At 42.4% G+C, this 24,875-nt stretch overlaps 1 protein-coding gene across 3 annotated transcripts in view; it reads left to right on the top strand.

The window, feature by feature from the left end:
- Nucleotides 1-3,065: 3,065 nt before the first annotated feature.
- Nucleotides 3,066-24,875, top strand: part of FAM177A1 (family with sequence similarity 177 member A1) — a 40,075-nt gene continuing 18,265 nt past the window's right edge. The window contains exons 1-3 of one of the 3 annotated variants that reach the window (XM_010377368.2): nucleotides 3,066-3,239; nucleotides 3,338-3,458; nucleotides 10,304-10,477. In XM_010377368.2, coding sequence (XP_010375670.1) covers nucleotides 3,366-3,458; nucleotides 10,304-10,477 — 267 coding nt within the window. In that variant the 5' untranslated portion in view covers nucleotides 3,066-3,239; nucleotides 3,338-3,365. Of the gene's footprint in view, nucleotides 3,240-3,296; nucleotides 3,459-7,851; nucleotides 8,009-10,303; nucleotides 10,478-24,875 lie in introns of those variants that run through there. The other 2 variants (XM_010377367.2, XM_030930022.1) reach the window with 2 other exon arrangements.

Raw genomic sequence — 24,875 nt, 5'->3', positions numbered from 1 at the left:
TAGCTGGGACTACAGGCGCCCGCCACCTCGCCCGGCTAGTTTTTTGTATTTTTTAGTAGAGACGGGGTTTCACTGTGTTAGCCAGGATGGTCTCGATCTCCTGACCTCGTGATCCGCCCATCTCGGCCTCCCAAAGTGCTGGGATTACAGGCTTGAGCCACCACACCCGGTCACTAACAGACTTTTAAAAAGAAACACACTTTACTCACTTCCATCCAAATCTTTCCAAGTAACACTCACCTCTGGTGTAGAAATTTCTTGCCTTTCTAACGCTTACTGGCCTTGTATTTTTTGACGTTTTCATTCTCAATGGGGCAGAATGGCTAAATGTGTAGGTGGTAGAATCAGACTGCCTGGGTTTCAATCCTGGCTCTGCTGCTTACCAGCTGTGTCACTGGAGCAAGTTGCTTAACCTCTCTGAGACTTTGTTTCCTCATCTGTAACATGTTGGTAGTTACAGTAATATCTCAGAATTGTTGTGAGGAATAAGAGTTAATACAAGTTAATACAAAGTACCTGGCATATTGTGCTCCATAAGTGAAATCACTACCATGATTTTAATAACTTCTTCAGCCTGGACAACATGGCGAAACCTCATCTCTACAAAAAATACAAAAATTAGCCAGGTGTGATGGTGCACGTCAGGTACTCAGGAGGCTGAGGTGGGAGGATCATCTGAGTCTGCAGTGAGCCGTGATTGTGCCACTGCACTCCAGCCTGGGTGATACAGTAAGGTCCTGTCTCAAAAAAAAAAAAAACTTTATGCTTAGACTCAACCTAAAATGCATTTTTGTCACCTTTTTTTCTTGTGCATTATTTTTGATGAAAATATATTGTCCTGTTTGACGGATAACTTAAAAAATATTCTCTATCAAAATATATATATGTAGCTATGTTAAAACCCTAAGAATGTCTTGATTATTTGATGAACATTCCTGGTTATCAAATTTTATTCAGATTTATTTTCCCAGCCTTAAGCAGAAATGGTTCAGTCCAAATTTACCTTTTTGGCTCTATATGTATCATTAAATGATAAATTTAGATCACATTATGTTTTCAAGTAGATAAATTATAATATTTGAATTTATTTTTGTCATAGTGCTACGATACAATTTATGTTACAAAGTGAAAGAAAGAAAAACTTGGCACACTGCCTTAGTGCCTTTTAGTTGAGCTATAACAGTTTGGAAATAATGACAAAAATATAAATGCCCAAAATAAAACCATTAGAATTTCTACACTTTTATGTTGCTTTGAGTTGTTGATTTGTAATAAACTGCTCTTCAATTGCATATTTGTGTTAAAAATAACTTTTTAGGAAATACTTCCAGTTCAAGTTAGAATATAAGTTGTACTTTGAATTTTCAGTAAACGAAGAAATACATTTGTAAACTGCGAAAATATATTCTGCTTCGGCAACGAAAATTGTAATTTGAGGCCAGGCATGGTGGCTCACACCTGTAATCCCAGCACTTTGGGAGGCTGAGGTGGGTAGATCATGTGAGGTCGGAAGTTCGAGACTAGCCTGGCCAACATGGTGAAACCCCGGGTCTACTAACAATACAAAAATTAGCCGGGCGTGGTAGTGCACACCTGTAATCCCAGTTACTCGGGAGGCTGAGGCAAGAGAATTGCTTGAACCCAGGAAGCGGATGTTGCAGTGCGCCAAGATTGCACCATTGCACTCCAGTGTGGACAAGACTCCGTTTCACAAAAAAAAAAAAAAAAAAAGAAAAAGAGAAAGAAAATTGTAATTTGATATTTAAGTGCCATTTTGGAAAATAAAATCATGCATTTATAAATATTCCCCAAATTTTTAGTAGTAAAGATTGTTGATTGCCCTGCTTGCCAGTAAGAAGGAAGAGATTTTGAATACATATAATGCAGAACTGTGTTGTTTATGAATGCCAATTCATGAAGTCTTAACAATTGGTTCTTTTTGTTTTCAGTTTATGGCCGAATTTGGTTTTGCTGTTTTGGATTGTCTCAACTCCCTGCTGATAACACCATACAGTCAGATCATGTACTAACTTGTTTACTTCAGCAGCAGCCTAACTTGATTTTGTTACCAGGATACAGAGCATTACGGATTTCCAACTAGTTTTTAAAGTGTAGATGGTTTTCAAATGATTATTTGTTTTTCAAATTTTTGTTTTTGTTTTTAGGTTCTAGTTATACAAAGGATAGGAAGTGTACAAGAACATTAGGCACAGGATAAGGAGAAGAACTTTGACACAGAAGAGAGAGCAATATTTAATATTTGGGCCTGCTGTTGCTATGATGAAAAACATGTACGAGGTCATATAACTTTAGGGAGCATTTCTGAATTAAGACTGGTATGAAAATGGAATTTAAAGTATCAAATGAAGGCTCCCATAGCCAAAATAATATATGTTTTGGTTTTGACCCCCACGTATTTGGGAAAACGGTCATGCTAAAACAACAATAAACCATGTACCTGCAGAACCTCAGACTTGTTTGATGTTGAAGTCATGCAGTAACTGCATGATTTTTTACTTTGGTTGAACATTGAGAAAGACGGAAAAAATCTTGGATGCTCCCCCTCTAACATACGCACACGACTTTAAGACACAGATAAAACACTCCTTTCATTTGTCAAGATGGAAGCTTACTACTGCCCTTTGCTCTCCTTCAGGTCTTTTCACTTAACATTTTCTACAGTTATACTTAAGTATTTCAGACAAGAATAAGCAAAAATCACGCCTGGGGCTCTTCTTTCGAGGGTATTTTGGCTGGACTGTCACCCACGTTAGGAATGGAAAGTGCAGCACAAGCCGTACATTTTACATTTTCGGCAACCACATCCCATCACTAGCCTTTGAAGTACGACACAGCTGTCCTCATTTTACAAATGCAGACACCGACGTCCTGCGGGGGTGACTGCCCCGGACGCAGCTGGTGAGGGGCTGCGCCGAGGTCCAGATGCCAGGCTTCAGGTACACGTACCAGGAATGACGTCACAGGCGGTGCCAGGCGGGGATCCACGAGCTCCGGATGCGTGCTTGGCCGGAAGCGACGCCTCGCAAAGCCCCGCCCCGCCCCGCGCGAGCCGGTAGTTGCGCCTCCCAGACTGCAGTCGGCCAGGTCTCGGGGAGCGAGGCCAGGCAGGCTAGGCAAGGCGCGGGCCGGCCCCGCCCCTCAGGCCGGGCCCACCCCTCAAGGCCCGCGAGTCCCTTTCCCAGAGACTTGGCTGGGGGCGGCGCGAGGCGGGCGCGGCGGTGAGTCCCAGTTCCCGACAGCCGGGCTCGGCCAGCGACTGGGCGGGGAGGCCGAGGATGGAAGTGGGCTTATCGGCCATTACCCTCTTTCTCGCCAGCGCCAGCAGCCCTGTGGTGGCAACGACGATGGACCAGGAGCCAGTGGGCCGTGTGGAACGAGAAGCCGTCGCAGCTTCAGGAGTTGCGGCCGCTGCGGCTTTCGGGGAATCTGCGGGGCAGGTAGGTGGGGCCGCCGACGCTGGCGTCTGGGGAGCCGAGCTGCCTCCTTGCCTTCTCCGCGGGCTGCTCTTTTGGCCTGCCCGGCCGTCCTCCGAGCAGGCCGCCACCGTTTTGGAGTTCCTCCTCCCTGCACCCCGTTGATGCTCAGTGAGACCAGCCTGTGGGAAGGAGCGGCCTCCCACTCACTCACCAACCACTTGGCTGGCAACACAGCAGACTCTAGGGCGTCCTTAGGTTCCGGGGGTGATAGTCCAGCTTCTGGTCTACCAGAGGAAGAAGGAAGGCGTGTCCCCCAAAGGCTGTCCTTGCAGTAGCTGGAAGCCAGGTGAGGGCGGCTTCAGCCACTTCTCAGTCTCTTCTAGTGCGAGCGCCTGCCTTGGCATCTGCCCTTTACTTGGCATATGCCAAACGTTTACCGGCCTTAATTCACCGAATCCTTACAGTAACCGCTCGAGGTAGGTGTTATCCCCATTTCACCCTCGAGGCAACTAAGTCTCCGTGCTGCACCGTCCAACAGAAATAGAATGCAAGCTGCGTTGAAAATTGTGATTTCAAATTTTCCAGTAGCCACGTTTTAAAAAAAGTGAAACCGATATTAATTTTAATAGCATATCTTAATCTAATTTATCAAAAATTTCAACCTGTAGTTACTATGAAAGTTATTTATTTATTTATTTATGTATGTATGTATGTATGTATTTATTTATTTATTTTTTGAGACGGAGTCACCCTCTCCCGGGCTGGAGTGCAGTGGCGCGATCTCGGCTCACTGCAAGCTCAGCCTCCGGGGTTTACGCCATTCTGCTGCCTCAGTCTCCGGAGTAGCTGGGACTACAGGCGCCCGCCACCACGCCCGGCTAACTTTTTTATATTTTTAGTAGAGACGGGGTTTCACCGTGTTAGCCAGGATGGTCTAGATCTCCTGACCTCGTGATCCGCACGCCTCGGCCTCCCAAAGTGCTGGGATTACAGGCGTGAGCCACCGCGCCTGGCCCCTATGAAAGTTACTAATGAAGTATTTGCATTCTCTTTTGGAGGGTTTTCTAAGTCTTTTAAATCCTGGGTGCATTTTACACGTACAGCGTATCGCAGTTCTGGCTGACCACATTTCAAGTGCGCATTAGCCACATGTGGCTAGCGCTGGTTTAGAGAGTTAAGTCTTCAACTTTTCAATATTAGACAAAAAGACACTTTGGGAGGCTGAGGCAGATGGATCACTTGAGGTCAGGAGTTCGAGACCAGTCTGGCCAACATGGTGAAACCCCGTCTCTACTAAAAATACAAAAATTAGCCTGGCGTGGTGGCGCTTGCCTGTAGTCCCAGCTACTCGGGAGGCTGAGGCAGGAGAATCGCTTGAACCCGGGAGGTGGAGGTTGCAGTGAGGCGAGATCCCGCACTCCAGCCTGGAGACAGAGCTAAGACTCCGTCTCAAACAAAAAAAAACAAAAAAAAGTTGCTTGAGTTGCTCATGTGTGTAACTCTTCCCATCCTCCATGAGTATGAAGCTTTTTCAGTAGCTTCGTTTTTGAGACTAAGTACCTGAATGTTAGTAAGAGATTTCCCCCAAACTGTGAGTATATCTCTGTGTGTCTCTTGTAAGATGTCATTTGCATTAACAAAAGCTTATCCAGCCTGGGCAACAGAGCAAGAACCCATCTCTTAAATAAAAAACTAAAAAAAAAAAACCCCAAAACAAAAAACACAACTTTCCTACATACCAGACTCTACATGGAATTTGTTTTTTCCCTCCTACTTAAGAAGGGATTCAGGGGAAAACATGAATTGATAGGGAAGCCACGTCATTTTCAGTTGAGTTGAGACCTGTTGTTGGGGAGTACACTTACACCTAACCTTTGAGTCCACGGTGCTTCGTATGTTTTTCAATTTGATTTTTCCTGTTGTTACTAGAATTGTTTTTTTTAAAATCACTACCTCTGCCCTGGATCTAATAGCAAAGTAAACACACGTGTACTTACATACCAGCTAAGTGTTGTTTGAAGTGAGAGGCTCTTGGATTTGGGTTAGTGATATTATGTTGTTTTCACATTCTTGGTTAACAAATAATTACTTAAACAGTAAAGAAGGCTGTAGAACAAAAGATAAAAATGCACAGGAATACCCCACCACTACCCTTTCTTCATGTTGTCATTCCCCAAAGGTAACTATTAAGTTTTGGTGTAGTCTCTCTGGAATTTTATCATTCAATATTATATATTTCTTATATATATTATTAAACATTAAATATCCTTATTTCTCATTAAACACCAATGAGTTCCGTTTTCTCATTTACCCTTTGTGCTTTTGGATTCACATTCCTGAATCAGAAACATATTTGGGAACTCCAGTTCTATGCCCAGGGGGTTGAGCACAGTAAGAGAGAAGAAGCCAGTGAAGTGGACATCTCAGGGGAGGGAGAGGCCGCTATCTTCCCAAGTTTGGCAGAACTGAGAAATCCCTAGTGCAATGTAGGGAAAGGGAGTAAGAGATAGGAGACAGGATCTAGAATTAGGCCTCCAAACAGGCCATCCAGTACCTGTTGTGACATTCTTTTTTTGTTTTTGTTTTTTTGTTTTTAAGACGGAGTCTCACTCTGTGGCCCAGGCTGGAGTGCAGTGGCGTGATCTCGACTCACTGAGACCTCCACCTCCCGGGTTCATGCAATTCTCCTGCCTCAGCCTCCTGAGTAACTGGGATTACAGGTGCATGCTACCACGTCCAGCTAATTTTTGTATTTTTAGTGGAGATGGGGTTTCACCATCTTGGTCAGGCTGGTCTTGAACTCCTGACCTTGGATTCACCTGCCATCTCAGCCTCCCAAAGTGCTGGGATTACAGACATGAGCCACCGTGCCTGGCCTTCTGTTGTGACATTCTATCCAGCAGCTTCTCTGAATAGACTTTTAACCAGAATCTCAGCCTCAGTGTTTTTAAAAGAGTTAAAATTTCAGTACCACTCAGTGATTGATTTATTTGGCACCTCTGTTACCAAGCACAGTAATGTGCCAGGAACTCTAGGCTGAAAGATATAGCAGTACCTACCCCCCATGTTGCTAATAGCCTAGTTGGGGAAGATGACAAAGAATACATTCCAAGTCTAGTATGTGTTTTAAAGAAGTCTGGGTGCCGTGGGAGTATATTAAAAAAATTGCCATGAAAACCAGATCCTGGGCTGGGTGGGGTGGCTCACGCCTATAATCCCAGCACTTTGGAAGGCTGAGGTGAGTGGATCACTTGAGGTCAGGAGTTGGAGACTAGCCTGGCTAACATGATGAAATCCTCATCTCTACTAAAAATACAAAAATTAGCTGGGCATTGTGGCTCACACCTGTAGACCCAGCTACTTGGGAGGCTGAGGCAGGAGAATCGCTGAAACCCAGGAGGTAGAGGTTGCACTGAGCCAAGATCGCGCCACGGCACTACAGCCTGGATGACAGAGCAAGACCCCTTTTCAAAAAAGAAGAAAACAGATCCTGAGAATAAAGATAAGCACATTTATAGTTTGGTTAACTATAAAATGGAGTAAAATGTTAATTGACATGGTACCTCATAATTTCCTGGTGCTGTGAAACTATCTTTCAGATCTTTGGAGTTCGTTATGGAATTTGCATAATTGGCAGTGAAAATTTTCTTACTTGCAGATTTATAAAATGAAGCATTTGGAAAATTCACAGTGTAACTTTTTTTGTTTTTTGAGACAGAATTTCACTCTGTTGCCCAGGCTGAAGTGTATGGCGTAATCTTGGTTCACTGCAACCTCTGCCTCCCAGGTTCAAGTGATTCTCCTGCCTCAGCCTCCTGTGTAGCTGGGATTATAGGCACGCTCCACCACACCTGGCTAATTTTTGTATTTTTTTAGTAGACATGGGGTTTCACCATGTTAGCCAGGGTGGTCTCACTCCTGACCTCAAGTTGTCTGCCCGCCTCAGTCTCCCGAAGTTCTGGGATTACAGGCATGAGCCACGGTGCCCAGCCACAGTGTGACTATTATTTGTAATTATTGGATTTCTGGTTCAAGTTGATGTTTGAAAAATAAAAAAAAAGAAAAATATTTTAAAAATATAATTTTTGGGAATTTTGTACCAAATGATTTTCTGGTTCGTTTTACCTGTTAGTGCTTCCTTCATTGCTCTCCACCCCCACCTCCCACGTAGAGGTTGGAATCATTATCCCTAATCTGAAATACTCTAAAATCTGAAGCTTTTTGAGCACTGACATCCCTTCCTTTGCCTGTGTCATAGAAGGAAAAAATTAAGCCAATGAGAGATTGCTAGAGGGAACAGTAAGAAGCCTCTTCTGTCCTGGGGGTGGGATAGGGTGGGGCATGGTGGTATATTGTGAAGGATCTAAGCTCTCTATTCACTGACTGGAGCTGTTGCATTGACATTAGATCCCTCCAGTTAGTAGGATGACTGGAGATGTAACTTAGCTCATCTATCTTTCCTTTGCATAGGAAATTAAGGGATCCAAAAAGCAGAGTCATGGTCCAAAAGGAAACGTTGATGTCAGGACAACCATAGTCAAATTTTGTCTCAAGGGGAAACATGAGACTGGGTAGGGATGGCTATCAGTGCCTGGGAACTGGTGGGGGTTGGGGGTGGGTAAAAGAAAGGTGTCCTGGGTGAACTACTTGTTTATTTTTTTCATGGACACAATAAATGGCCTGATCTTCCCTTGTTAAGGGCTGGGATTTGTTTGAACCCTCAGGACAGGCTAGAGAGAATTGTGACTTTTTTTCATTTAATACATAGATAGCCTATGTTACCAAATTTTATTTTTTCAGATAGTTTATTTATTATTTTTATTTTTTGAGATGGAGTCTCGCTCTGTCACCCAGACTGGAGTGCAGTGGCACAATCTCAGCTCACTACGACCTCCACCTCCTGGGTTCAAGTGATTCTCCTTCCTCAGCTTCCCGAGTAGCTGGGACTACAGGTGCGTGCCACTATGCCCAGCTAATTTTTGTTTTTTTAGTGGAGACAGGGTTTCATCATGTTGGCCGGGCTGGTCTCCAACTCCTGACATCAGGTTACCCACCTGCCTTAGCCCCCCAAATTGCTGCCATTATAGGCCTGAGCCGCAGCACCCAGCCTTATTTTTATTTTTTTGAGGTAGTCTGACTCTGTTGCCCAGGCTGGAGTGCAGTGGTGCGATCTCGGCTCACTGTAGCCACCACCTCCTGGGTTCAAGTGATTCTCATGCCTCAGCCTCCCAAGTAGCTGGAATTACAGATGTGTACCACCATGCCTAGCTGATTTTTGTATTTTTAGTAAAGGTGGGGTTTTGCCATGTTGGCCAGCCTGGTCTCGAACTCCTGACCTCGTGTGATGCTCCTGCCTCAGCCTCCCAAAGTGCTGGGATTACAGGTGTGAGCTACCACACCTGGCCTGTTACCAAATTTTCATGATCTGCAGTTCAGATCCTGGCTAATAACTAAACTTAGATTTGGGAGGTAAAAGGCAGAGAAGAATCATATCTGTTTTCTAAGAAGGACCTTAGAAGTCCTTCTTAGAAAGGGCTTTCTTAAGAGAAAACAATGTATGAAAATTGTTTTTTCTTTCTTAAGAGAAAACAATGTATAAAAATTTCTCTTAAGTCCTTTCTTAAGAGAAAACAATGTATAAAAATAAAGTAGCTTATACTTGCATAACTGGGCAGTAGGAGTTCACTATTTTTATCAGTATAATCCTTTCTTTGCAACAGCAATTCAAAGAGCGTTGCCAGTGGTTGAACAGCAGTCATGGGTTTAAATTATGTTTGCTTATAACCATAAGAATCTTTATAGAGAACAAAATGTTTGTACTCTGGACTATCCTAGAGAATTCTACGAACATAGACTCTAATCATGACAGTAGTCCTGTATATGCAAAAAGAATAAAAGCCCTCCTTTGACTACTCCCTTGCCTGCACCTTCTCCCCCATCTTAGTTTCTATCCTTGGGGTAACCACTGTTGCCAGATTTTTCTTCACAATTGTGTGTAGTGTACCTTTTTGAAATCTGGAAGTTTAAACTTCAGGCAGTTTTCTTAGGAGTTTAAACTTGAGGCAAGAGGACAATGAAAAGAAGCTCTTCACCATCTCCCACTATATATATATATACACACACATACATATACATATATATACACATATGTATACATATATATACATACACACACACATATATGTATAGTATAAATATATAGGAGTAAAATTTGTATTAGAATTCCAGCTCAGGCACAGTTACTCATGCCTGTAATCCTAAAACTTCGGGAGGCTGAGGTGGGAGGATTGCTTAAGGCCAGTAGTTGGAGACCAACCTGGGCAACATAGCCAGACACTGTCTCTATAGAAAAAAAAAGTAGCCAAGTGTGGTGGTACGCTCCTATAGTCCCAGGTACCCAGGAGGTGAACGTGGAAGGATCACCTGAGGCCAGGAATTTGAGATTGCAGTGAGCCATGATTGCACCACTGCACTCCAGCCTAGGCAACAGCCAGACCCTGTCTGGGGGGAAAAAAAAATTCCATAGACTACTATAGTTTAAGAAGTTGTGAAATCTTTTTACTATCAGAAATATCTTTTGTTACATATGTATTACTGGCCAAAACATCTGGAAGTTCAGAGATAAAACACTGATAATCTGCTTTCCAGATTTGGTTTACAAATGGGTTTTATTTGGTCTGCCGTAGTCTTGCCACTGTACTCCACCCTGGGCAACAGAGTGAGACCCTGTCTCAAAACAAACCAAAACTGCTTAAAGATTTGTTTGTTTCTTTACTACAATAAACTTACCAAAAGTTTTTCACGAGTAATGAAAGAAAATTAATCTCACTTGAAACTCTCATTTTCTTAAAATATTGTCGATATAGATGAGTAACGAAAGAGGCTTTGAAAATGTAGAACTGGGAGTCCTAGGAAAAAAGAAGAAAGTCCCAAGGAGAGTCATCCACTTTGTTAGTGGCGAAACAATGGAAGAATACAGCACAGATGAAGATGAAGTTGATGGCCTGGAGAAGAAAGATGTTTTGCCTTCTGTTGATCCGGTAGGTTTGATATTGATGATTCTTTCCTCAGTGGGCTTTGTTTGATTTATTTTTTTTCCCTAAACATTGAGTGGAAGGGACCTTTTGAGGTTTAAATCAACTATATTCTTATAAAATTATGTACGGTGATTTTGATAGAAAATAATATTTTTACATGATATGGATGGATATATTTCCAGCATTTCAGTAGCCTGAAACAGCTTGTTATTCAGTGTCAGAGTACTTTGTTAATATGCGTAGATTTAAGATTGATCAGCTGGGCATGGTGGCTGACACCTGTAATCCCAGCACTTTGGGAGGCCGAGGCTGGTGGATCACCTGAGGTCAGGAGTTTGAGAATAGCCTGGCCACCATGGCAAAATACCATCTCTACTAAAAATACAAAAAAGTAGCTGGATGTATTGGTGGACACCTGTAATCCCAGCTACCTGGGAGGCTGAGGCAGGAGAATTGCTTGAATCTGGGAGGTGGAGGTTGCAGTGAACCAATATCGCATCATTGCACTCCAGCCTGGGGGACAGAGCGAGACTCTGTCTCAAAAAAATACTTATCTTACTAAATTGAGTGCTTGAATCCCAATTCCTTTGATTTAAGGACTGTACTACCATGATAGTTTCCACCCAAAACTTAGGGAGTTGTCAGCTTTTTAAAATATTGCCTTAACAGGAGAATGGCATGAACCTGGGAGGCGGAGCTTGCAGTGAGCCGAGGTCACGCCACTGCACTCCAGCCTGGGCAACAGAGTGAGACTCCATCTCAAAAACAAAACAAAACAAAACAAAATTTTGCCTCAAGTTTTGATTGGAAGATAGGAATATACATTTCTGAACTTTGTGTGCCTTATCAACTGCCTTGGAGAATTTCTAAATTATATAAGATGTGACTATAAAATTATGAGACTAGCTATATATTTATAAAGAAATTTTTATTTATTTTTAAAGAAATGCCCTTCGAGTAATTATTTTGAGAGTCCAGGTAATCACATATTTACTGACTTTCTAACAGGTACTATTTTAGGCGCCGGTGATACAGCAGTGGGTGATATAAATTTCTGCTCTCATATACTAGTGAGAAGACAGGCAGTAAATAAATATGTACGATAATTACCAGGCTAAGAAAAGTGCTATAAAGAAAATTGAGCATAGTGACAGCATAGAGAATTATTTATATTTGACTTTAAAAATGTTATTCATTTTCATCAGATGTGGCTTTAAATATTTGGCTATTAGAAAATCATGCCGGGTGCGATGGCTCACGCCTGTAATCCCAGCACTTTGGGAGGCTGAGTCGGGCAGATCACCTGAGGTCGGGAGTTCAAGACCAGCCTGACCAACATGGAGAAACCCCATCTCTATTAAAAATACAAAAAAATTAGCCGGGCCTGGTGGCACATGCCTGTAATCCCAGCTACTCAGGAGGCTGAGGCAGGAGAATCACTTGAACCCGGGAGGTGGAGGTTACAGTGAGCCAAGATCACGCCATTGCACTCCAGCCTGGGCAACAAGAGCGAAACTTGGTCTCAAAAATAAAAAATAAATAAAACATAAAAAATAAAAAATGATCAGCAGGCCAGGAGCAGTGGCTCACACCTGTAATCGCAGCACTTTGGGAAGCCAAGGTGGGTGGGCCACCTGAGGTCAGCAGTTCAAGACCAGCCTGACCAACATGGTGAAACCCTGTTTCTACTAAAAATGTAAAAAATTAGGCAGGCGTGATGGCAGCCACCTGTAATCCCAGCTACTCCAGAGGCTGAGGCAGAATTGCTTCAACCCGGGAAGCAGAGGTTGCAGTGAGCCGAGATTGTACCATTGTACTCCAGTCTGGTCAACAAGAGTGAAACTCCATCTCAAAAAAAAAAAAACAGATTTTCTACACAAAAAAATTCAAAGGATTGTGCAGTATACTCTGAAGGTAGTTCCAAATGCAGGTAGAATATTAAAGAGGTATTTCATGCAATGGAAGAATTGTTGGAATAAATGTCTTCTTTTTAATTACTTTGAAGGGTTAATTCATGTTTATCTGTATATATTTGTGTGTATTTGCTTATGTTTTTAAAAGTCATTGTCTCAAAAGGTGGCCTATATTTACATAGAAGCAGAATAAACACAGTTATAAAAAGAACATATCTATTACTTTACTAAAGATTTACACCTTTTTTAAACCTTTATTGAGATACAGTTTACATACTATATAACTCAACCATTTATATTTTACAATGTAGTGATTTTAATTATTCACAGATAATTATGTGTGGATGTATATAGCACAACCGTTGCCATAGTCAATTTTAGTACATTTACACCACCTCAAAAGGAAACTTGAGATTCCTAATCAGAATAAGTGAAAGATAAGTAAATAAAAAGAAACCACATACCTTTTAGCTATCACCCCTTATCCTCCATCCCACCTGCCACCACTAATCTACTTTCTGTCCATAGATTTTCCTACTTTATATGAATGGACTCATCTGTGGTCTTTTACTTATAATATTTTTAAGGTTCATTTATATTATAGCATGTGTCAGTACTTCATTCCTTTTTATGGTCAAGTAATCCATTATATGGATATGTTATACATTTTATTTATCCATTTGTAGCTATTGGATATTTAGGTTGTTTTTGCCTTTTTTTTGAGACAAGTCTGACTCTGTTGCCCAGGCTGGAGTGCAGTGGCATGATCTTGGCTCACTGCAGCCTCCGCCTCCCAGGTTCAAGTGACTCTCCTACCTCAGCCTCCCTACGAGTGGGTGGGATTACAGGCACCTGCCACCATGCCTGGCTAATTTTTTGTACTTTTAGTAGAGACAGAGTTTCACCATGTTGGTCAGGCTGGTCTCGAACTCCTGACCTCAAGTGATCCACCCACTTTGGCCTCCCAAAGTGTTGGGATTATAGGTGTGAGCCACTGTGCCTGGCTTGTTTCTGCCTTTTATGAGTTGTTATGAGTAATGCTGCTATGAGCAGTCTTGTACTGGGTTTTGTGTGGATGTGTATTTTCATTTTTTAGGGGTACATAACTAGGACTAGAATTGCTGGGTCATGCGATAACTCTGGTTTTTTTTTTTTGTTTGTTTGTTTGTTTTTTTGAGACAGGGTCTCTGTCACTCAGGCTGGAGTGCAGTGGCACAGTTGTGGCTCATCGAAGCCACTGCCTCTTGGGTTTAAGCAATTCTCATACCTCAGCCTTCCAAGTAGGTGGGATTGCAGGCATACACCTCCATGCCCGGCTAATTTTTGTATTTTTTTTAGTAGAGATGCAGTTTCACCATGTGGTTAAGCTGGTCTGAAACTCCTGCCTCAGCCTGCCAAAGTGCTGGGATTACAGGCATGAGCCACCACACCCAGCTCTGACTCTATGTTTAAATATTTGCGGAACTGCCAGACTGTTTTCCAAAGTGGCTACACTATTTTAAATTCCTACCAGCAGTGTGTAAGGATAACGATTTCTTCACATATTCAACATCACTTGTTATTATGTGTCTTTTTATTTTTTTGTTCTCTTGTGCCTTCGGCTATGTATCTTCTTGATTTTAGCAATCCTAGTGAATGTGTGATTTTGTTGTGGTTTTGATTTACATTTCCTTGATGGTCATTGATGTTGAGCATCCTTTCAGGTGCATATTGGCCGTTTGTATATCTTCCTTTGCTTATTTTGATTAGGTTATTTATTTGTTTGTTTTATTTTTATTTTTTGAGATGGAGTCTAGCTTTGTCACCCAGGCTGGAGTGCAGTGGCATGATCTCGGCTCACTGAAACCTCTGCCTCCCCGGTCCAAACAATTCTCCTGCCTCAGCCTCCCGAGTAGCTGGGACTATAGGAATGCCCCACCACACCCAGCTAAATTTTGTATTTTTAGTAGAGACATGCTTTTACTATATTGTCCAGGCCGGTCTTTCTTGACCTCAAGTGATCTGTTCACCTTAGCTTCTCAAAGTGCTGGGATTACAGGTGTGAGCCACTGTGCCTGGCCAATTATTTTTTATTTTTTATTTTTTATTTTTATTTTTTGAGATAGAGTCTCGCTCTGTGACCCAGGCTGGAGTGCAGTAGTGAGATTTTGGCTCACTGCAACCTCCGCCTCCTGGGTTCAAGCAATTCTCCTGCTCCAGGTTACCGAGTAGCTGGGGCTACAGGCACATGCCACAACATCTGGCTACTTTTTTTTTGTATTTTTAGTAGAGATGGGGTTTCAACATGTTGGTCAGGCTGGTCTTGAATTCCTGACCTCAAATGATCCCCCGCCTCAGCCTCCCAGAGTGCTGGGATTACAGGTGTGAGCCACCGTGCCCAGCCTTAATTATTTTTTAAATGTTCACAAGACATCTGCTGTGAAGCCTCCTTGGCTTTTCTTTGTGGGTAGTTTTTTTGATTACTAATTCAGTCTCTTCACTTGCTATAGGGCTATTAAGATTGTTCCTTCTTGAGTCAGTTGTGTATGAGTTTGTGTCTTTCTAGGAATTTGTCCATTTTATCTGTTATCTAATTTATTGGCGTATAGTAGTATTTTGTTATGATTCTTTTTATTTTTCATAAGGTTTATTTTCCTTTTCTTTTTAGATTCTAGTAATTTTGGGTGTTTCCTCTTTCTTTTTGGTCAATCTAGCTAAAGGTTTGCCAATTTTGTTGATCTTTTCCGAGAACCACCTTTTGGTTTCATGATTGTTGTTTTTCTATTCTGTATTAATTTCTGCTCTTGCCTGTATTCTTTCCTTCCTTCTGTTTGCTTTAGGTGTAGTTTGTATTTCATTTTCCAGTGTCCTAGGGCAGAAGGCTAGGTTATTGTTCTTTCTTAATTGGGTGTTTACGAATACAAGTTTCCCTTTAAGTACTGCCTTAGTTTTATTCCATAAATTTTTGTTGTTCTTGTTTACAAATGGGGTCCTGCTATATTGCCTAGGCTGGCTTCGAACTCATGGGCTTAGGTGATCCTCCTGCTTCAGCCTCAGAAGTAGCAGGGTTTACAGATGTGCATCACCATGCCCTGCTTCTCATAAGTTTTTGTATGTTATATGTTCTTTTTTTTGAGACAGAGTCTCACTCTGTCGCCCAGGCTGGAGTGCCCTGGCATGGTCTTGGTTCACTGCAACCTCTGCCTCCTGGGTTCAAGCAATTCTCCTGCTTCAGCTTCCCGAGTAGTTGGGATTACAGATGCATGCCACCATGCCAAGTTAATTTTTTGTGTTTTTAGTAGAGACAGGGTTTCACCATATTGGCCAGGCTGGTCTCAAACTCCTGACCTTAGGTGATCTGCATGCCTTGGTCTCCCAAAGTGCTGGGATTACAGGTGTGAGCCACTGTGCCCGGCCTATACCTTCATTTTTATTTAAAGTATTTTCCTTTTTTTTCTTTTGATTTTCTTCCTTGACCCATTGGTTATTTAGAAGTATGTTTACTTCCCACATATTTGTGAGTTTGTCTATTTTTTTTCTTTTATTGATTTCTGATTTCACTCCATTCTGATCAGAGAACATACTTTATGTTATTTGGCCCTTTAAATTTACTGACCTTTGTTTTATAGCCTGCCTAGTAGGTGGTCTGTCTTAGAGAATGTTCCATATGTACTTGAGAAGAATGTATATTCTGTTGTTGAAAGTGTTGTTCTATAGGTGTCTGTGAGGTCTAATTGATTTTATAGTATTGTTCAAGCTTTCTGTTTCCTTGCTGATTGTCTGCCCAGTTGTCCTGTTTATTATTGTTATTTTTCGAGACAGAGTTTCACTCTTGTTGCCTAGGCTGGAGTGCAGTGGCGCAATTTCAGCTCACTGCAACCTCTGTCTCCCAGGTTCAAGTGATTCTCATGCCTCAGCCTCCCAAGTAGCTGAGATTACAGGTGTGTGCCTGGCTAAGTTTTGTATTTTCAATAGAGATGGGGTTTCACCGTGTTGGCCAGGATGGTCTCAATCTCTTGACCTCATGATCCACCCACCTTGGCCTCCCAAAGAGCTGGTATTACAGGTGTGAGCCACTGCCCCCATCTGCTATTTATTATTAAAAATGAGATATTGCAGTCTTTAGCTATGATTGTTGAATTGTCTATTTCTCCCTCCCTTTCTGTCAGATTTGTTTCATGTACTTTGGTACTCTGTTATTAAGTTAACTGCATATGTATTTATAATTTCATATCTTCCTGATAGATTGACCCTTTTATCATTATAAAATGTCCTTCTTGACCTCTAGTTACATTTTTTGTTTTAAAGTCTATTTTAGGCCCGGCATGGTGTCTCATGCCTGTAATCCCAGCACTTTGGGAGGCTGAGGCAGAGGGATTTCTTGAGCCCGGGAGTTTGAGACCAGCCTGGGAAATGTAGTGAGACTTTGTTTCTACAAAAGATAAAAAAATTAGCCATGCGTGGTGGCACACACCTGTGGGCCCAGCTACTTGGAGAGCTGAGTTGGGAGGATCGCTGGAGCCCAGAAGGTTGAGGCTGCAGTCAACTGTGATCTCACCACTACACTCCAGTCTAGGTGACAGAGTAAGATCTTGCCTCAGAAAAAAAAGTCTGTTTTGTCTGCTACTGATATTGCCATGTAAGCTTTCTTTTTTTTTTTTTTTTTTTGAGATGGAGTCTCACTCTGTTGCCCAGGCTGAAGTGCAGTGGTGTGATCTCGGCTCACTGCAAGCTCCGCCTCCCGGGTTCACGCCATTCTCCTGCCTCAGCCTCCCGAGTAGCTAGGATTACAGGTGCGTGCCACCATACTCGGCTAATGTTTTCTATTTTTAGTAGAGATGGGGTTTCACCATGTTAGCCAGGATGGTCTCAATCTCCTGACCTTGTGATCCACCTGCCTCGTCCTCCCAAAGTGCTGAGATTATAGGTGTGAGCCACCGCGCCTGGCCAGTGTGAGCTTTCTTATAGTTTGTTTTGTATATCTTCTTCCATCCCTTTTACTGTCAATCTGTTTGTACTTTTTAATCTCAATTATCTCTTGTAGACAGCATATAGTTGGATCTTGTTTTTTTAATCCAATCTAACAATCTCTGTCCTTTGATTTGGTTGTCAATCCATTCATATTTTATGTTGATTTAGTTGGATTTACCTCTGCCATTTTACCTTTTATTTTCTATGTCTCATGTCTTTTTGCTCTTTTCTTTTCTACTGTTATCTTTAGGATTAAGTGAATATTTTCTACAGAAGCATTTACATTTTTTTTTTTTTTGAGACGGGGTCTCGCTCGTCACCAGGCTGGAGTGCAGTGGCGTAATCTCGGCTTGCTGCAACCACCGCTTCCCTGGTTCAGGTGATTCTCCTGCCTCAGCCTCCCAAGTAGCTGGGATTTTTGTGTTTTTTACTTTTTGTATTTTAGTAGATGGGGTTTCACCATGTAGGTCAGGCTGGTCTCGAACTCCTGACCTCGTGATCCATCTGCCTCAGCCTCCCAAAGTGCTGGGATTACAGGCGTGAGCCACCACGCTCCGTCAATTTTGTGGTTTTAATAGAGACAACCAAGCTGGTCTTGAACTTCTAACCTCAAATGATCCACCTTCCTTGGCCTCCCAAAGTGCTAGGATTACAGGAGTGAGCCACTGCGCCCAGCATTTTTTTTTTTTTTTTTTTTTTTTTTAAGATGGAGTTTCACTCTTATCACCCAGGCTGGAGTGTAGTGGCGTGATCTTGGCTCACTGTAACCTCTGCCTGCTGGATTCAGGTGATTCTCCTGCCTCAGCCTCTGGAGTAACTGGGCTTACCGGCACGTACCGCCACTCCCAGGCTAATTTCTGTATTTTTAGTAGAGATTGGGTTTCACCATGTTGGCCAGGCTGGTCTGGAACTCGTGACCTCATTTGATCCACCTGCCTTGGCCTCCCAAAGTGCTGGGATTACAGGCATGAGCCACCGCGCCTGGCCAGTTTTTGTTTTGTTTTTAATAATTTCTGTCTCTTTTTTGGTACTCTCTACTTGATGTGATACTGTTATACCTTCCTTTATTTTTAATTTATTATTTTCTTAGGTCTTCAAATATTGTTAAAAGCTATTTGATTTTTTTTTTTCTGTTAAATCCAGCATCTTGTCACTCTCACAGGTATTTTTTGTTGCCTGACTTTTTTTTCCTGTGTGTGGGTCATACTTCTCTGTTTCTTTGCATGTCTCATAATTTTTTGTTGGAAACTAGATATTTTAGATTATGTATTATAGCAACTCCGGGTACTGCAACCCCACATCTTGTCATTGTTATTTGCCTATTTGTTTAGTGACTGCTGTGTTGTTTTAGTGAAGTCTATTCTCCACTCCTATTCTTTCCTGCAAATTAGCTAGCCTACAGTTTAGCCTGTATTTTTATTGAATGTAAGAATCTTCTCCCAGTTACAGTAGTCCCCCTTTTATTTGTGGTTTTACTTTTTTTTTTTTTTTTTTGAGACGGAGTCTCGCTCTGTCGCCCAGGCTGGAGTGCAGTGGCCAGATCTCAGCTCACTGCAAGCTCCGCCTCCCGGGTTTACGCCATTCTCCTGCCTCAGCCTCCTGAGTAGCTCGGATTATAGGAGCCCGCCACCTCGCCAGGCTATTTTTTTGTATTTTTTAGTAGAGACGGGGTTTCCCCGTGTTAGCCAGGATGGTCTCGATCTCCTGACCTCGTGATCCGCCCGTCTCGGCCTCCCTAAGTGCTGGGATTACAGGCTTCAGCCACCGCGCCCGGCCGGTTTTACTTTTTGTGGTTACCCATGGCCAGTTGTGCTCTGAAAATATTAAATGGAACATTCCAGAAATAAACAATTGATAAACTTCAAGTTGATCACCATTCTGAGTAGCATCAGAAAATCTCATACTGTCACACAGAGTACCTCCATCAGAAGAAGAAGGGTGAATACAGTACAACATGATATTTTGGGAGACCACATTCATGTAACTATTATTACAGTGTATTGTGATAATTATTCTATTATTAGCTATTCTTAATCTCTTACTGTGACTAATCTATAAATTAAACTTTATCATAGGTGTGTGTATATAGGAAAAAACATAGTATAGGGTTCAGTATTATCTGCAGTTTCAGTCATCCATGGGAGGTCTTGGAACACAGCCCCTGCAGATAAAGGGGGACCACTGTACCTTTTGCTGCAATCTCCAGTGTTTTTGAGAACACCCTTAGCTTTGGACTTTTCTTAAGTATGTTGAAAATGAAGTCAGTTCCTTTGGGAAGAGATTAGGAGTTGTCTGTTTTGTTTCCTGTCCTGGCTGGCTCCTCTACCCGAGCCCTGCCCTTCTGCCTCTCAGGGCAATCTCTGAGCCAAGGTTTTGAAGCTGGGGTTGGGGACAATGGCTCATTTCTGTCTGAATAACACCTTCACTTTAGGAGCTGAGCATTTATGGGAGGTAGGGTTAGTAGCTTTAAGTATTTTTGACTTGCCTCTGCTGGTGTAGAACCACTGCTTTATGAACTAGGTAAAGGTGCTCAGGGCCCTGGTGTTCTCAGTGGTGCCATGCTCAAGGTAGAGCCTCCATTCTGTGAGTGGAGCTGGTGGAAGAAGAGAGTCACCCCTGTCAACCACACTTTACTGGAAATTGGCCTCAGTAATAGATGAGAAGTGCTGGTTAATATTCTGTTCCTCCTGAGAAGAAAACCCAACTGAGCCGGGCGCGGTGGCTCACGCCTGTAATCCCAGCACTTTGGGAGGCCGAGACGGGCGGATCACGAGGTCAGGAGATCGAGACCATCCTGGCTAACACAGTGAAACCCCATCTCTACTAAAAATACAAAAAAATTAGCCGGGCATAGCGGTGGGCGCCTGTAGTCCCAGCTACTCGGGAGGCTGAGGCAGGAGAATGGCGTGAACCCGGGAGGAGGAGCTTGCAGTGAGCTGAGATCTCACCACTGCACTCCATCCTGGGGGCAGAGCGAGACTCCGTCTCCAAAAAAAAAAAAAAAAGAAAACCCAACTGGAAGCTGAGGGGAGGGGGAACCCTGTATTGTTGGCCATACCAGTCTGAAGTGTAGTTTCTGCCTTCCTTTGCTGGGAGGGTGCTGAGAGGGAGTGGTCTTATTTAGTTCAGTTACCACAGACATTTGCTTTTCTTACCAAAGTTTCATAGATTTTCTTGAATAGATGTTTGGTCATTTATATGCCATTAAGACCATTTCCAGGGGCTTTAAATGTTTATTTATTTATAAATTTCATCAGTTTTACTGGGAAGTGGGTCCAGAGTTCCTCATGCTGTTATGATAGAGATCTATATCCACTCTTAAAATCTTTAATGACCATGTATATAGCATATGCATGTTGGAATTTCCCTGAATTATGAAGCTCAATCCAACAGATCCCTGGGTGATAAGAAACCTGTTTATATTTTCTTTACTGAGAGGTACCATGAGACGTCAGAAACTTGATTTTTAGTTCTGGTTCTGTCCTGTAGTAGTCACCTTGCTTTGACAGAGACTTAACTTTCATTGTAAAGTTCCATGATTACAAAGAAGAAAGATAACTTGCCTCACCTACATGTAGATGTTTTTAAAGATTAAATGAGATAATATCTGTGAAAACTCACTGAAAAGTGACTTGGCTGAGCACAGTGCCTCATGCCTATAATCTTTGCTTTGGAGGGCTGAGGCAAGAGGATTGCTTGAGCCCAGGAATTCAAGGCTGCAATGAGTCATGATCATGCCACTGTACTCCAGCCAGGGCAACAAAGTGAGACCCTGTCTCAAAACAAAAAAAAAGAAAGAAAAGAAAAATAACTAAGAACTATATACATATATGGTAGTATTAATTAATAAAGCAAATAGAGCAAGTAGCACAAGAAATTTTACTTGAGGTTTTTTTTTTCTTTACTTGAGGTAATTTGAGAACTCCATTCAAGATTGAAACCTCATAACTTATTTTTAAAAATTTCTCTATAGTTCCTATTTAGTATCAATTAAAAAAAGAAAAAGGTTGGGCATGGTGCTCCACGCCTGTAATCCCAGCACTTTGGGAGGCCGAGGTGGGTGGATGAATGGCAGGAGAATGGCTTGAACCCGGGAGTTGGAGATTGCAGTGAGCCAAGATCACGCCACTGCACTCCAGTCCGGCAACAGAGCGAGACTCCATCTCGGGGAAACAAAAAAAAAGATCTAGTCCTATATTCATATTTTAGTATCATTTTAGAGTTTATAAAATTGATTTGTTTTATGACTCCAATTTTGAAATAGCAGTTTTAAAGCTTTAAAATTATATTTTCCCTTTGGGGCCAGGCATGGAGACTCTTGCCTATAATCCCAGCACTTTGGGAGGCCAAGGTGGGTGGATCACCTGAGGTCAGGAGTTTGAGACCTGCCTAGCCAACGTGGTGAAACCCCATCTCTACTAAAAAAAAAAATACAAAAAATTAGCCAGGCATGGGGGCGGGTGCCTGTAATCCCAGCCACTTGGGAAGCTGAAGCAGGAGAATCGCTTGAAGCCAAGAGGTGGAGGTTGCAGTGAGCTGAGATCCAGCCATTGCACTCCAGCCTGGACAACAAGAGTGAAATGCCATCTCAAAATTAATTAATTAATTAATTAATTAATTTTCTCCATAGTTCCTATTTAGTATTATTTTCTTTTTTAAATAACAAATCTAGTCCTGCACCCAGATTTAGTATCATTTTAGAGTTTATAAAATTGATTTATTTTGTGATTCCAATTTTGAAATATCAAGTTTAAAGCTTTAAAATTTTATTTTTTCTTTTGGGCCAGGCACAATGGCTCTTGCCTGTAATCCCAGCACTTTGGGAGGCTGAGGTGGGCAGATCACTTGAGGGCAGGGGTTTGAGACCAGCCTGGCCAACGTGGTGAAACCCTGAAATCCCATCTCTACTAAAAATACAAAAATTAGCTGGGCTTGGTGGCATGAGCCTGTAATCCCAGCTTGGGAGGCTGAGGCAGGAGAAGGGCTTGAATCCAGGAGGTGGAGATTGCAGTGAGCAGAGACCGCCCCACTGTACTCCAGCCTTGACCAGGGTGAGACTCTGTCTCAAAAAAAAAAAAAAAATCCCTTTTTGTACTTCATGCATTTAAGAGAGTGCAGTGGTGCAATGGGGCAGGTGCGGTGGCTCACACCTGTAACCCCAGCACTTTGGGAGGCCGAGGTGGGCAGATCACTGAGGTCAGGAGTTTGAGACCAGCCTGGCCATCATGGGGAAACCTCGTCTCTACTAAAAATACAAAAATTAGCTGGGCGTGGTAGTGTGCACCTGTAATCCCAGCTACTCGGGAGGCTGAGGCAGAATTGCTTGAACCTGGGAGATGGAGGTTGCAGTGAGCCGAGATCGAGCGACTGCACTCCAGCCTGGGCAACAGATCAAGACTTTGTCTCAAAAACACAAACAAAACAGTACAGTGATTTTTTTTAGGCAAATATGAGCTGTTACTATACTGTCAGTTGGTAGCTTTATGTGAGAGAGGACATTTTACTTGAATTCTAAGTAAAATTTTCACAGAAAAACCTAATGCAGTTCATGAAGAATATATAATTAGGAAATATGACTATACCTGTTGACTAAATTAACTGAGATAGAATAATAATTATTTAAGTGTTTAGCAAAAAGAGATACAATTTACAATTTATTTCTCTGATTTTTTTTTTTTTTTTTTGAGACGGAGTCTTGCTTTGTTGCCCAGGTTGGAGTGCAGTGGTGCCATCTCTGCTCACTGCAAACTCCGCCTCCTGGGTTCACGCCATTCTCCTGCCTCAGCCTCCCGAGTAGCTGGGACTACAGGCACCCACCCGCCACCACGACCAGCTAAGTTTTTTGTATTTTTAGTAGAGACGGGGTTTCACTGTGTTAGCCAGGATGGTCTTGATCTCCTGACCTTGTGATCCGCGCGCTTTGGCCTCCCAAAGTGCTGGGATTATAGGCGTGAGCCACCGCACCCGGCCTATTTCTCTGATATTTTTTTATAGCTGCCTGAATTGCAAATGACTTCATCTGGTTTATTTTTTATGTACGCCCATGTTAATATTAGTCTGTCATCATATTTTTTTGTTGTTTTTTAATGCTGTAGCTTAATGTAGAATTATATTCATAAAGTAAACTTGCAGGTGGTTTTATTTCCCTTAAATAACTATAATCTTTTTGGAGGGAAACCTTTTTTTTTTTTTTTTTTTTTTGAGACAGAGTCTTGCTCTGTTGCCCAGGCTGAAGTGCGGTGGTGCAATCTCGGCTCACTGCAGGCTCCGCCTTGGAGGGAAACTTTAAATATTAATAGAATACATTATGGTTTAACCATATTGTATTAAACCATAATGTATTCAGCCACTCAGGAGATTTTTCCATTGAATCTTTTTTTTTGGCCAGACAACATTCTCATTTCTGTTCAGAAAAGACTTTTTTTTTTTTTTGAGACGGAGGCTTGCTCTGTCGCCCAGGCTGGAGTGCCGTGGCCGGATCTCAGCTCACTGCAAGCTCCGCCTCCCGGGTTCACGCCATTCTCCTGCCTCAGCCTCCCGAGTAGCTGGGACTACAGGCGCCCGCCATCTTGCCCGGCTAGTTTTTTGTATTTTTTAGTAGAGACGGGGTTTCACCGTGTTAGCCAGGATGGTCTCGATCTCCTGACCTCGTGATCCGCCAGCCTCAGCCTCCCAAAGTGCTGGGATTACAGGCTTGAGCCACCGTGCCTGGCCAGAAAAGATTTTTAAAGCTTAAAACTAACCAAAGACTCCCACCTGAATAGTTTTTTCCATTTTTCTCTGGCAAGATAAGCACATCTTAAATGTCATTTAGGGAAGTTGCGAGCTAAGTATTTGATTACTTTTTGAATCCTTTTATATAGACAGAATGGTGCTCAGGCAGAATATTCTTTAAATAAAAATGTGTTATCTGCTATGCATTTCCTTCAGCTTCCACCAGCAATAGATGGCTGTTAATTTTGTTTTTCATTAATGTAGACTTTGTTTTAAAAGGTATAAGAAGCAATTTTTTGTTTTTGTTTTTGTTTTTTTTTGAGATGGATTCTCATCCTGTCGCTGAGGCTGGAGTGCAGTGGTGCGATCTTGGCTCACTGCAACCTTCACATCCCAGGTTCAAACGATTCTCCTTTATCAACTTCCCAAGTAGCTGGGATTACAGGTGCCTGCCACCATGCCCAGCTAATTTTAGTATTTTTAGTTGAGACAGCGTTTCACCATGTTGGCCAGGCTGGTCTTGAACTCCTGACTTTGTAATCCGCCCACCTTGGCCTCCCAAAGTTCTGGGATTACAGGCGTGAGGCACTGCACCCAGCCTAGAAACAAAGTATTAAAACCATTGTCTGATAATATGAAAATCGTAGGAATTCCAATCTTTTTTTTTTTTTTTGCTTTTTGAAACAAGGTCTTGCTCTGTTCCCCAGGCTATAGTACAGTGGCATGATAATGGCTCACTGTAGCCTTAACCTCCTAGGCTCAAATGATCTTTCCACCTCAGCCTCCTAAGTAGCTGTGACTACAGATATAGGCCACCTCACCTG

The sequence above is a fragment of the Rhinopithecus roxellana genome, chromosome 5, assembly GCF_007565055.1.
Source record: "Rhinopithecus roxellana isolate Shanxi Qingling chromosome 5, ASM756505v1, whole genome shotgun sequence".
Taxonomy (NCBI): domain Eukaryota; kingdom Metazoa; phylum Chordata; class Mammalia; order Primates; family Cercopithecidae; genus Rhinopithecus; species Rhinopithecus roxellana.
The sequence above is the reverse complement of the archived record's forward strand: the minus strand, read 5'-3'. Positions and strand labels throughout refer to the sequence as shown.